Genomic DNA, 13,380 nt, shown 5'->3' with positions numbered 1-13,380 from the left:
TAGGTGTTTGGAGGACCGGAGAAAAAATAGTTAATGTCTTATTAAAGAAATGGCAACTTTGCATGAGGCAAAACTCAAGATTTTGGTGTAGGCATGTTTGTAGAGGGGAGAATCAATATCCGACTTGTGCCTTAAGTGTCCAGTAGTCGCGTCCGCAACTGCCTTCAGTTCTCACTTCCTCCAGCGCTGGACCCAACCGCCATCTTACATAAAGCAGTCACCGCCAGGAGAGGTGCCGAATTTCTCGAGAGTGCACGAGATTACGTACACATGCACAAGCTGTACTGCCTCCAAGGGTTACCTTATGTTTTGGAACGTTGCCCGCCTCACTGCTGTAACCTCACGCAAGGGCTTTCCTGCGTCTGTACGCGATTGTCCTCTCCATTCCACCTCACAATCGCGTACAGAAGCAGGAAAGCCCTTGCGTGAGGTTACAGCAGTGAGGCGGGCAACGTTCCAGAACAATGATAACATACCGAGGGCCTCATAATAGTACCTGGCGGGCCATGAGTTTGAGACCATTGGCTTAGAAGGAACAGTATATTTGAACAGATTAGGGTGATTAATTCTGCCCAATAATCAGCTCGTTTAGCTTGAGAGTTTGGTGCACTTCATGTGTACAGAATCCATTCTGCACATTTCAGTTCTATAAGAATATATTTTACCTCTGACTGGGTTCCACAGTAAGATTTGTTTCTCGGTGATAAATCTGGTATCACAAATTGATAGTATCCAGCATCAAGGACCCCATTGTAGCAGATGCCCCCAAGGGCCAGTTGACTAACTTCCCATCCATATGGACATTCCGGAATTCTAGCAATGATAGATTTGGGATAACAGTGCACCATAATGACATCTGAAATAAGAAACATATATTTTTAGGTCAAGCATTTTATTGTGTTTTTAATAGAAAACCGATAAAAGAATAATAAAAAATCACAGGATAAACTCATTGGAAGATCTGTTGAACTTCAGGAAGGCAATAAAAACTCACCTCTTCCCTTGATCCTCTACGAGAGTACACCAGCCCAAATTCCCTAGGCCTTACGAAAAGTGCACTGACCGTTCGCCGTCCCGAGCCTCAAACCGTTGTTGTGCTTCATCCTGCTATGTCACTGTATTGCCCATCATATAATATTTCACCTTACCAAGTCCCTTCCGGTGGTCAAATGTGTAGCCTCCACTGCTATGCATGGTCCCACTGTACTATGTTCTGTGTATGATCATGCCTTGTTTTGTCATACAGTGATACCCTGGAATCTGAACGCCCCAGTACTCGAACAACTTGGAATCCGAACAAAAAATTCAAGCAAATTTTGCCCTGGAATCTGAACATTGCTTTGGAATACCAACACCCTGCACGTTGTTCGTGTGTGTTTGTGCGTACGTTTTCCACAGTGCTCGGGCCACCCATACGTCGTTCAGTTCATTGTCAGAAGCTGTAGTGAAAGCATCTCATGCGATTTTCGCCTTTGTGTAGTGTAGTGAGGAAAATACTGTACTGTATTATTATTATTTGTTAATATTTTACCTTAAAATCCAGTGTATTTACTGTTAAAATTTAAGTTTGTGGGACCCAGGAACGGATTAATCCAGTTTCTATTATTTTAAGTGGGAAAAATTGTCTTGAAACTCGAACGATTTGGAACTCGAACGGGGTTCTGGAACGGATGAAGTTCGGATTCCAAGGTATCACTGTATTATGTTTTACCATGCTTTGTTAACTATTCCCCCCTTTTACAAAAGAGTAGCGTGGATTTTAGCGCCTATGAGCACTGGAGTTGTAACTGCCACTGCTGGCGCTAAAAACCGCACTATGCTTCTGTAAAAGGGAGGAATAATTAACAAAGCACGGTAAAACATGGTACGATGAGACAAAGCGTGACGGGTATAGTATGGCAAAACATAGAACGCCTATGTACTCTCTAGGCTGGACTACTGCAACTTGCACATTTAATGGAGCGACCGCCAAGGAACTCAAACGTCTCCAGCGGGTTCAAAACTCAGCAATCTGCCTCCTGTGCAACTTCAATTATCGCGACCCCCCACCTCCCCGGCCGTCCAAGCAGAACACTGGCTTCCGATCAACCAACGCGGCACATTCAAGGCCCTGGTAATAGCTCACAAACGACTCCGTCTCCAGCCTACATCACCTCCAAACTTCAACAGTAGACCCCCCCCTCGCCCGCCTCCTCCGCTCTGAAGCAGAAAGGCGGCTATGCACCCCCCCCCCCGCACCCGGGAGATCTCTCAGGATGGAAACTGCCCGTAAGCGCTCCTATAGCTATTTTGTCCCACACCTATACAACCAGCTGCCTGCACAGATCAGATCACTGAACTCACTGATGAGCTTCCGAAGAGCGGTAAAAACCTTCCTCTTCATCTGAACTACCTCCAGCAAGCTGCTCCCCTAAGCTCTCTTCTTGCGATGAACGCTGCTATACAATCAACCAGAAAGACTCCCTGTGACTGCTATGAACACCTCTCTACTCCTGTCTTGTCCATATAACCGTAATATACCTTGAATGTTTAACATAATTGACTGATATAGCCATATAACAGAATGTCCGTATAATTGTGATGTACCTTTAATGCCTAATATAATTAAACTATAATGTGCCTTGAATGACCTGTTTTGTGTCTACTGTAATCAAGTTTCAAGTTTATTAAACATTTGATGGATCGCCTATTAAAATTGCTAGGCGATGTACATTATCCAGGTAAGAGAAACAAAGAAACTAACAAATTAACCATAAAATTACATAAAGTACATACTTGAGATGGGAGGAAAGGAATTAAAAAGTTACAATCTTGGGTTCGGTAAAAAAGGTAAAAAACAAAAGGTAAGGGGTAAAAATCCAAAGCACAATTTAAGAAGAGTCTCTAAAACAAATAAATTTCAAGTGTTAAAAGCGTCATTAAATAAATAGGTTTTTAAAAGTTTTTTTAAAAGATACGATGTCGCGTTCGATTCTAATATACCGAGGAAGCGCCTTCCACCATTTTGGTCCCATTACTGTGAACATGTCTGCTCTCCTAGTCCCTATAATTTTATAATCTACTGTATAAGTGCTTTTGTAACACATTCTGAGCTCACGGGAGGATGGGATAGAAATCGAAATAAATAAAATAAATTTCAAGATATTTGGGAGCCGTTAACAAAGTATTGTAATGATTAGAAAAATCTTGTTCCTCTTAAATTTACAAGTTCAATTATGGGGTGGGAGGGAGGGTATTTTTATTGTTACATGTTGTATAAGTATTGATTATATGATAGATACGGGTGGGGAGGGGGGGAGATAAGAGAATATTATATGTATCATTGTTGATTATTAAGTGATATTTTTTTCTGACAATGTTCTGCCATGCGATGTTTGCCATCACTTTACATAAATACCCTTTATGTATGCAAACTTGTAACCAGTTCTGAGCTCCTCTGGGAGGACAGAATATAGCGTGCAGTGCCATGGTTAAAGCTACAGCCTCAACACCCTGAGGTTATGGGTTCAAACCCACACTGTTCTTTATGACCCTGAGCAAGTCACTTAATCTCCCCATTGCCCCAGGGACATTAGATAAATTATGAGCCTTCTGGAACAGATAGGGAAAATGCTTGAAGTGTCTGAATAAATCGTGAAAAGTCTCAGGAGCAGTGTGGGTTTGAACCCACAACCTCTGGGTGCTGAGGCTGTAGCTTTAACCACTGCACCACTCTAGAAATCAAAATGCAGCAAAAGTGAGCCAAGTATAGAACAATGAAGCCATTGTGACATCACTCTTGAGGTTGGCTCTTATTGGTGGAATGAGGCATTATGATGTCACAATACCAGCTCTGGTTATCAGAAGATGAAACTTTTCACACTATTTATTTATTTAATTTTCTATACTGTTTTCCAAGGGAACTCAGAATAGTTTATATGAATTTATTCAGGTACTCAAGCATTTTTCCCTATCTTTCCTGGTGGGCTCACAATCCTTCTAATGTACGTGAGACAATGGGGAGGTTAAGTGACTTGCCCAGGGTCACAAGGAGCAGTGTGGGTTTGAACCCACAACCCCAGGGTGCTGAGGTTGTAGCTTTAACTACTGCACCACTCTAGAAATCAAAATGCAGCAAAAGTGAGCCAAGTATAGGACAATGAAGCCATTGTGACATCACTCATGAGGTTGGCTCTTAGGCATTGGTGGAATGAGGCATTATGATGTCACAATACCAGCTCTGGTTATCAGAAGATGAAACTTTTCACACTATTTATTTAATTTTCTATACTGTTTTCCAAGGGAACTCAGAATAGTTTATATGAATTTATTCAGGTACTCAAGCATGTTCCCTATCTGTCCTGGTAGGCTCACAATCTATCTATTGTACCTGGGACAATGGGGGGATTAAGTGACTTGCCCAGGGTCCCAAGGAGCTGTCTGGGTTTGAACCCACAACCTCAGAGTGCTAAGGTTGTAGCTCTAACCACGGTGCCACACACTCCCCATTACTATGTTGCCCACATGGAGGTGCCTTGTAGAATTGCCCCCTTGCCAGTAAATGCGTATATTTACCCATATAACAAAGTCTATTGCTTGTTGCCAGGGTCATTCCAAAAGATGTGCAAATAAGGGGAGGGCACAAAATTGCTTTTGAGCCCACCATATCATCTCATTGGCAGCAGTGAGTGGGCGGGGCGAGAAGGAGGAGCCAATGGGCAAGTTGCACCTGGGCCAAGTGTATCTTAGTATGGTCGGATTATTGCTTTTCCCCACCTTCCTACCTGTCTATTGGTACAGAGCGGGTGCTTTTAGCCACAGAGAAAAATGGGTAGGGTGAGGTTAGGGAAGGAAAAGTGCACACTATAATGGCATTACAGATCTTTGTGGCATTGAAATCCCTAGCCAGAGACCACGTGACTTAAGCTAAGTATATGCTTAAAAGTTTTAAATAAATAGCAAGTATAAGCATAAGCAAAGTCAAAATCAAAGATACAAATAAGATTAAGTAGGAGAAAACTCGGATCCGATGACGATCTGACACGTAAAGCTTAGAGCAATGAGATATATCGAGTTCTAAGTGGTGCCGCTGAGAATTCCGATAAAATGGATATAACTTTACAAAGGGGTTGTGGACAAAGTAGTTGAAAATTTTGCAGCTATTTTGATGATCAATTGCTTGAGGTGTATTCCCTTTGAAAAATAGATATATAAATTTGGTGCATACTATATGATTACAAATCTTTGAGCATGCTTTACACTACATATATTGTATTCATGTCGGGTGCACCAGTGGGATTTTCAAAGAAAGGCTGTGCTGGGTGTTTCCTTTTGGGAAAGAGACCCAAGGGACTGCAGAGCCCATGGGGAGGCTTGCCATTTCCCTCCCCTCTAGAAAGGTTTATCAGGGACTGCCCAGGATGAAGTGTTGCTTGGATATGAGTGGAGTAGAACGGGTACAAGTGGATCGATTTTTTGCTCCGTCAAAAATGACAAAGACTAGGGGACCCTCGATGAAGTTACAGGGAAATACTTTTCCAACCAATAGGAGGACATATTTTTTCTCTAATAGTTAAGCTCTGGAACGCATTGCCAGAGGTTGTGGTAAGAGCGGATGGCGTAGCTAGTTTTAAGAAAGGTTTGGACAAGTTCCTGGAGGAAAAGTCCATAGTCTGTTATTGAGAAAGACACCGGGGGAAGCCACTGCTTGCCCTGGATCGGTAGCATGGAATATTGCTACTCCTTGGGTTTTGGCCCGGTATCAGGGACCTAGATTGGCCACCGTGAGAACAGGCTACTGGGCTTGATGGTCTGACCCAGTAAGGCTATTCTTATGTTCTTATATCCATGTGAAGCGAGTAGGGAAAGCATGCACAGTATGGCTTATGGAATTCATTGCAACCCATGTATGCATGTGTGTTTGTGTGTGTAGATTCCAGACATTCTGTTGGTTTGGAAACAATAATAAACTTATCCAAGCCTGATAATATAGGAAACCTTTAGATGTCTTTCCGGAGGGGTGTTTTGGTTAGGAAAGAAAACGATAAAAGCACATTCATCCTGTAGCTCCCCTTATACCCTTGTGAGCTGATGTATAGTAATACAAAGGCAAAGTGACAGGTACATTTTCTACCCATGCGAGTTTTGAAAATTTTCTAAAATTGTGAGGATACGAAAGTAGAGCGCACTAAAACGTAACCGAAAAGGTAGCATGTTTTTGAAAGTCTGCACACACATGATCGGTGTTTTTTTCAATGTAATCAAAATGTGCAAGAACTGAGCCTCGTCCCTTTTGGGTCATAAACCATGTTGCTATAATTACAAAGGTGTGGGGTGGGGGGAGGTCGAGGGAGAAGCCCACTTACCTGCTTTATTTGGATTGCATGGTGCTACTCCAGAAACTTCAGCAAAGATGGTCAACAGATGAATGAGAAAAATCAGCATGTCTTTCAATGCGTCAAATACACTGCTCTTCTGATTCTGAGGGATAAAAAGGGGAAAAATTCTGAAGAATGAAAGGGGGGGGGGAAGAAACAACAGAACAGCTGAAAATGTTGCTGGAGTCTAAGAAAACCTCTTCTCGGTTGGTCTATGGACGTGCAAAAGGTTCCGCTTTAATTCAGATGCACTCCAGTGGCATGCAAGTGCTTTTTGTTCAGTGCCAATACATTACAGAGCTGCTCCTGAGGATATGCTACACCTGCTGGCACTGCCCCCAGTTACAGGACTGGCTGATAGGCGGGAGAAAGCGTGCCCTCAAAAACAGCCCAGCGATTGAAGCCGGTGTCTATTCAGCAAGCATCCGTTTTGGGGTTTTTTTTTTTGGCTGAACAGTGCTTGGATGATTTATGAAGACTGATCTATTTGGCAAATACTTTGGTTTTGTTTTCTTTTATTTGCCAAAGCGGCTCACAAGTAATAATAATAACAATTTTATTCTTCTATACCGCCATACCAAAAAAGTTCTAGGCGGTTCACAACAAGGTGAGCTAATACATGGGATACAGATAAAATACAAATTAGAATAATGGACTTAAAAACAGATAAAGACAGAAAGCATTTACAATATAATGCAGAAAATACCGGCATAGCAGGGAAAGAAGTAATACATAGAACAGATCAAATACATCAAGTTGAATATAAGGAACTTGATTGAAAAAATGAAGCAGAATACATTAAGATAGCAGCCTATCAAGATTCCAGAATCCCAGAGAGTAACAAGATTCTAGAATCCCAAAGAGTAGCAGCATTCCATTCAGAATCTCAAAGAATAGCAAGATTCTGGAATCCCGGAGAGTAACAAGATTCTAGAACCCCAAAGAGTAGCAACATTCCATACAGAATCTCAAAGAATAGCAAGATTCCGGAATCCCAAAGAGTAGCAACATTCCATACAGAATCTCAAAGAATAGCAAGATTCCAGAATCCCAGAGAGTAGCAACATTCCATACAGAATCTCAAAGAATAGCAAGATTCCGGAATCCCAGAGAGTAGCAACATTCCATACAGAATCTCAAAGAATAATAATAATTTTATTCTTCTATACCGCCATCCCGAAAAGGTTCTAGGTGGTTCCCAACAAGGTGAGCTAATATATGGGATACAGATAAAATACAAATTAGAATAATGGACTTAAAAACAGATAAAGACAGAAAGCATTTACAATATAATGCAGAAAATACCGGCATAGCAGGGAAAGAAGTAATACATAGAACAGATCAAATACATCAAGTTGAATATAAGGAACTTGATTGAAAAAATGAAGCAGAATGCATTAAGATAGCAGCCTATCAAGATTCCAGAATCCCAGAGAGTAACAAGATTCTAGAACCCCAAAGAGTAGCAACATTCCATACAGAATCTCAAAGAATAGCAAGATTCCAGAATCCCAAAGAGTAGCAGCATTCCATTCAGAATCTCAAAGAATAGCAAGATTCCGGAATCCTGAAGAGTAGCAACATTCCATACAGAATCTCAAAGAATAGCAAGATTCCAGAATCCCAAAGAGTAGCAACATTCCATACAGAATCTCAAAGAATAGCAAGATTCCAGAATCCCAGAGAGTAGCAACATTCCATACAGAATCTCAAAGAGTAGCAACATTCCATACAGAATCTCAAAGAATAGCAAGATTCCAGAATCCCAGAGAGTAGCAACATTCCATACAGAATCTCAAAGAATAGCAAGATTCCGGAATCCCAGAGAGTAGCAACATTCCATACAGAATCTCAAAGAATAATAATAATTTTATTCTTCTATACCGCCATCCAGAAAAAGTTCTAGGTGGTTCACAACAAGGTGAGCTAATATATGGGATACAGATAAAATACAAATTAGAATAATGGACTTAAAAACAGATAAAGACAGAAAGCATTTACAATATAATGCAGAAAATACCGGCATAGCAGGGAAAGAAGTAATACATAGAACAGATCAAATACATCAAGTTGAATATAAGGAACTTGATTGAAAAAATGAAGCAGAATGCATTAAGATACATAATAAAAAAAAAAAAAATACGAATAAACGTCCAGCGCTCCGAAACAGCTATCTTAATGCCCATACTTCATATGACAAAATAAAGCCTCTTCAATAGCTTCTTAAACCCAACGAGATTTTGATTAATTAACTGTGTTATACCATGTATACTTGTATTTTAATTTATGTTAACTGCACAGAACCACGAGGTAGCTGCGGTATGTAAGAAATTTTGTTACGTTGAGTCTTGTTTCCCCAAACCTTGCAGAAAGAATAAAAATGGAAGCTCAGATGGCCGTTCCCTCTGTTATATTCTATTAGTAGTCTTTTGGGGGTTTTTCCAAAGAAGTTCTTCTTTCCCTGATAGGAACAAACCAACCCTATTTTGCTGTTTATAGCTTCTCCTGTAAATGGAGTTTCTTCTCCAGGTAAATACCAATGAACATAAGAACATAAGAATTGCCGCTGCTGGGTCAGATCAGTGGTCCATCATGCTCAGCAGTCCACTCCCGCAGCGGCCCTTAGGTCAAAGACCAGTGCCTTAACTGAGTCTAGCCTTACCTACGTACGTTCTGGTTCAGCAGGAACTTGTCTAACTTTGTCTTGAGTCCCTGGAGGGTGTTTCCCCTATTTCAGCCTCCAGAAGAGCGTTCCAGTTTTCTACCATTCTCTGGGTGAAGAAGAACTTCCTTATGTTTGTACAGAATCTATCCCCTTTCAACTTTGGAGAGTGTCGTCTTGTTCTCCTTACCTTGGAGAGGGTGAACAGTCTGTCTTTCTCTACTAAGTCTATTCCCTTCAGTATTTTGAATGTTTCAATCATGTCCCCTCACAGTCTCCTCTTTTCAAGGGAGAAGAGGCTGGGTCAGACCAGTGGTCCATCGTGCCCAGCAGTCCACTCTCATGGTGGCCCATAGGTCAAAGACCAGTGCCCTAACTGAGTCTAGCCTTACCTGCGTACATTCTGGTTCAGCAGGAACTTGTCTAACTTCGTCTTGAATCCCTGGAGGGTGTTTCTCCCTATAACAGCCTCCGGAAGAGCGTTCCAGTTTTCTACCACTCTCTGGGTGAAGAAGAACTTCCTTACATTTGTACGGAATCTATCCCCTTTCAACTTTAGAGAGTACCCTCTCGTTCTCCCTACCTTGGAGAGGGTGAACAACCTGTCTTTATCTACTAAGTCTATTCCCTTCATTATCTTGAATATTTTGATCATGTCCCCACTCAGCATCCTATGTAAAATGAAGTGAGGTGCCTATGAACCAGCAGTATTCCTGTGATTTCCGAACGTCAAAGAAGGCTTTAAGTTCAATATAAAAAGGATAAAACTTTTCTTCATGCTTTGTACTAGGGATATTCAGTTTGTTGACATGTTTCAAAAAATTTCAGGGAAAATACAATGGGAATTACTAATCTGGTGGACCAAGAATTCATCAAAAGATGGTCTTTACTGATTGGAGCATAATTAGCATATGTTCTTTGGAGACAGGCAAAGGGACTCAGCACAGGCCTTGCTTCAACATTAAACCCTTCATCGGGAGTCCTAGTTGGATTGTCTTATATGTTTGCACAGTTCTGAAAGAATTTTGGCATGTGAGTTAAACATCGAAACATGATCAAGTTTCAAGTTTCAAGTTTATTAGGATTTTATATACCGCCTATCAAGGTTATCTAAGCGGTTTTTTACAATCAGGTACTCAAGCATGATGGCAGATAATGGCCAAATGGCCCATCCAGCTTGCTCATCCGCAGAAACCTTTGTCTCTTCCTCTCTCTAAGAGATCCCACGTGACTATCCCAGGCCCTCTTGAATTCAGACATAGTCTCTGTCTCCACCACCTCTTCCGGGAGACTGTTCCAAGCATCAACCACTCTTTCTGTAAAAAAGTATTTCCTTAGATTATTCCGAAGCCTGTCATCTCTTAACTTCATCCTATGCCCTCTCATTGCAGAGTTTCCTTTCAAATGAAAGAGACTCGACTCGCATGCATCATATCTCCCCTCTCCCTATTGGCTAAGGCTCTTAACATTTGCATCTCCTCTTCCTATAGGCTAAGGCTCTATGCACCTGCATTGTGAGGTCATAGAGCTGCCCATCCGCAGTAACCATTATCTCTTCCTCTCTCCAAGAGATCCCACGTGCCTATCTCAGGTCCTTTTGAATTCAGACACAGTCTCTGTTCCACGCATCTACCACCCTTTCTGTATAAAAGTATTTCCTTAGATTGCTCCTGAGCCTATCAGCTCTTGACTTCATCCTATGCTCTCTCATTCCAGAGCTTCCTTTCAAGTGAAAGAGACTCGACTCATGTGCATTTATATTACATAGGTATTTAAACGTCTCTATCACATCTCCCCTCTTCCTATAGGCTAAGGCTCTTAACATTTGCATCTCCTCTTCCTATAGGCTAAGGCTCTTAACATTTGCATCTCCTCTTCCTATAGGCTAAGGCTCTGTGCACCTGCATTGTGAGGTCATAGAGCTGCCCATCCGCAGTAACCATTATCTCTTCCTCTCTCCAAGAGATCCCACGTGCCTATCTCAGGTCCTTTTGAATTCAGACACAGTCTCTGTTCCACGCATCTACCACCCTTTCTGTATAAAAGTATTTCCTTAGATTGCTCCTGAGCCTATCAGCTCTTGACTTCATCCTATGCTCTCTCATTCCAGAGCTTCCTTTCAAGTGAAAGAGACTCGACTCGTGCGCATTTATGCCACGTAGGTTTCTAAACATCCCTATCATATCACCATAGAAGTACAACTCAAGCAATCTTATCATAGCACGAAGACACCTATTTCCAGAGCAACATCATTTAGGCACTGCAAACCAATTTAACACGTTAATCCATGAATTCCAATCAATTTCTGCACATTAGAAAGATTTGGGGCCCTTTTACACAATGTGTTAGACAAGTTTCAAGTTTAATTAAATTTGATAAATCGCTTATTACATACTAAGCGAGTGACATTAAAAATATATGATGTACAGCTTTAAAAGGGGGATAAAAAACAAACTGACAATACAGACAAACTTAGATACATAAGGAAAGGGAAAAGGTAAGGAAAAAGTTACAAAATTACAATTATTCTAATGAAAAGAGAGAAAAAGCCAATGCACAGTTTACTATACGGTAACTACTAGCATACAACTGTGTTAAGGGGCTTTGCAGTATTTTTGCAGTTAATGAAAGTAAACGGCAAGTTAAGGGGCTCATTTTCAAGACATGCAGACGTCCAAAAAACCTAAGGAGACAAAACAGGAGAAAGCAACAAAAAACAAGACAAAGTAGGACTCGTGAATATACATGATTCTCATAAACTTTAATCCATAGTAAAAAAAAAAAACACAGTTAACATAAGAACATAAGAATTGCCGCTGCTGGGTCAGACCAGTGCTCTAAATGAATCCAGCCTCACCTGTGTACGTTCTGGTTTAGCAGGAACTTGTCTAACTTTGTCTTGAGTCCCTGGAGGGTGTTTCCCCTACGACAGCCTCCGGAAGAGCGTTCCAGTTTTCCACCACTCTCTGGGTGAAGAAGAACTTCCTTACGTTTGTACGGAATCCCCTTTCAACTTTAGAGAGTGCCCTCTCGTTCTCCCTACCTTGGAGAGGGTGAACAACCTGTCCTTATCTACCGTGTTTCCCCGATGATAAGGCAGGGCCATCAAATAAGACAGCCCCCCCTTTTTAGAAAAAATTGTAAAATAAGGCACCCCCCCCGCAAATAAGCCACCCACCGATACCTGCGCTTACCCGAATCGGGTGGTACGGTGGGTGACTCCGTGTGGTCCCTCCGTCTACCGCGGGGGTCGGCAACCCGCGGCTCCAGAGCCGCATGCGGCTCTTTTCCACCTTTGCCGTGGCTCTGGTAGTGTGTCACGCAGGCATGCAACTTACAAGTCCGGCGTCGCGGCAGGAAATAGCCATGCTGAGCAGTGAGCTCAGCACGTACACAGATGAAAGTTTTGCTTGCTGATTGGTCTGGTGGCCGTGCCGCCGGACCAATCAGCAAGCAAGGCTTTCATCTGTGTAGTGCTGAGCTCACTGCTCAGCATGGCTATTTCCCGCCGCGACGCCGGACTTGTAAGATGCACGCCTGAAAAAGAAATCATCCTGGCCGGGGTCGGTGTCATGCTCCGGAGATCTACAGCCTTCCTATCTCCCTCTCCCTTCTACCTGCTTCCGGCCACATCCCCTGCTCCGCGGCTCTCTTCGGCAACTCAGCAGCAGCGATCGACACAAGCTTCTGACGTCGGGGCCTACCCTCTGCGAGTCCCGCTTGTTTCAACTTCCTTTTTCCACAAAGGCGGGACTCGTAGAGGGAAGGCCTCGATGTCGGTAGCTTGTCTTGATCACCGCTGCTGACAAGTTGCTGAAGAGAGCCGTGGAGCAGGGGGGTGTTGCCAGGTGCAGATAGAAGGGAGAGGGCCAGATGCAGGACTCGTGGGTGAGGGAGCAGAAGAGAGAGAGAAAGGATAGAGATACAGAGGGGACATGAAAGGGTAAATAAGGCATCCCCCCGAAAATAAGCCCTAGAGCATATTTTGGCCTTCCAAAAAAAATAAGACAGTGTCTTACCATCGGGGAAACACGGTATTAAGTCTATTCTCTTCAGTGTTTTGTCCAACTTTGTCTTGAGTCACTGGAGGGTGTTTTCCCCTATAACAGACTCCGGAAAAGCATTCCAGCTCTCCACCACTCTCTGGCTGAAGAAGAACTTCCTTACGTTTGTACAGAATCTATCCCCTTTCAACTTTAGAGAGTGCCCTCTCGTTCTCCCTACCTTGGAGAGGGTGAACCTGTCTTTATCTGCTTTGCAGGGCCACATTTTGGACTGGTGGGTACTTGGAGGGCCGCAGAAAAAATAGTTAATGTCTTATTAAAGAAATGACAATTTTGCATGAGGTCAAACTCTTTATAG

At 42.4% G+C, this 13,380-nt stretch overlaps 1 protein-coding gene across 1 annotated transcript in view; it reads right to left on the bottom strand.

Moving 5' to 3' along the window:
* The window catches only part of TECTB (tectorin beta), a 59,868-nt gene that overhangs the window by 42,947 nt on the left and 3,541 nt on the right, over window positions 1-13,380 (bottom strand). Inside the window, exons 2-3 of the mRNA XM_033940339.1 lie at window positions 6,345-6,459; window positions 666-856 (exon numbers count right to left, since the gene is read on the bottom strand). Coding sequence (XP_033796230.1) covers window positions 666-856; window positions 6,345-6,423 — 270 coding nt within the window. The 5' untranslated portion in view covers window positions 6,424-6,459. The remainder of the gene's footprint in view (window positions 1-665; window positions 857-6,344; window positions 6,460-13,380) is intronic.

This window comes from Geotrypetes seraphini, chromosome 4 (assembly GCF_902459505.1).
Source record: "Geotrypetes seraphini chromosome 4, aGeoSer1.1, whole genome shotgun sequence".
In the NCBI taxonomy this organism is placed as follows: domain Eukaryota; kingdom Metazoa; phylum Chordata; class Amphibia; order Gymnophiona; family Dermophiidae; genus Geotrypetes; species Geotrypetes seraphini.
The sequence above is the reverse complement of the archived record's forward strand: the minus strand, read 5'-3'. Positions and strand labels throughout refer to the sequence as shown.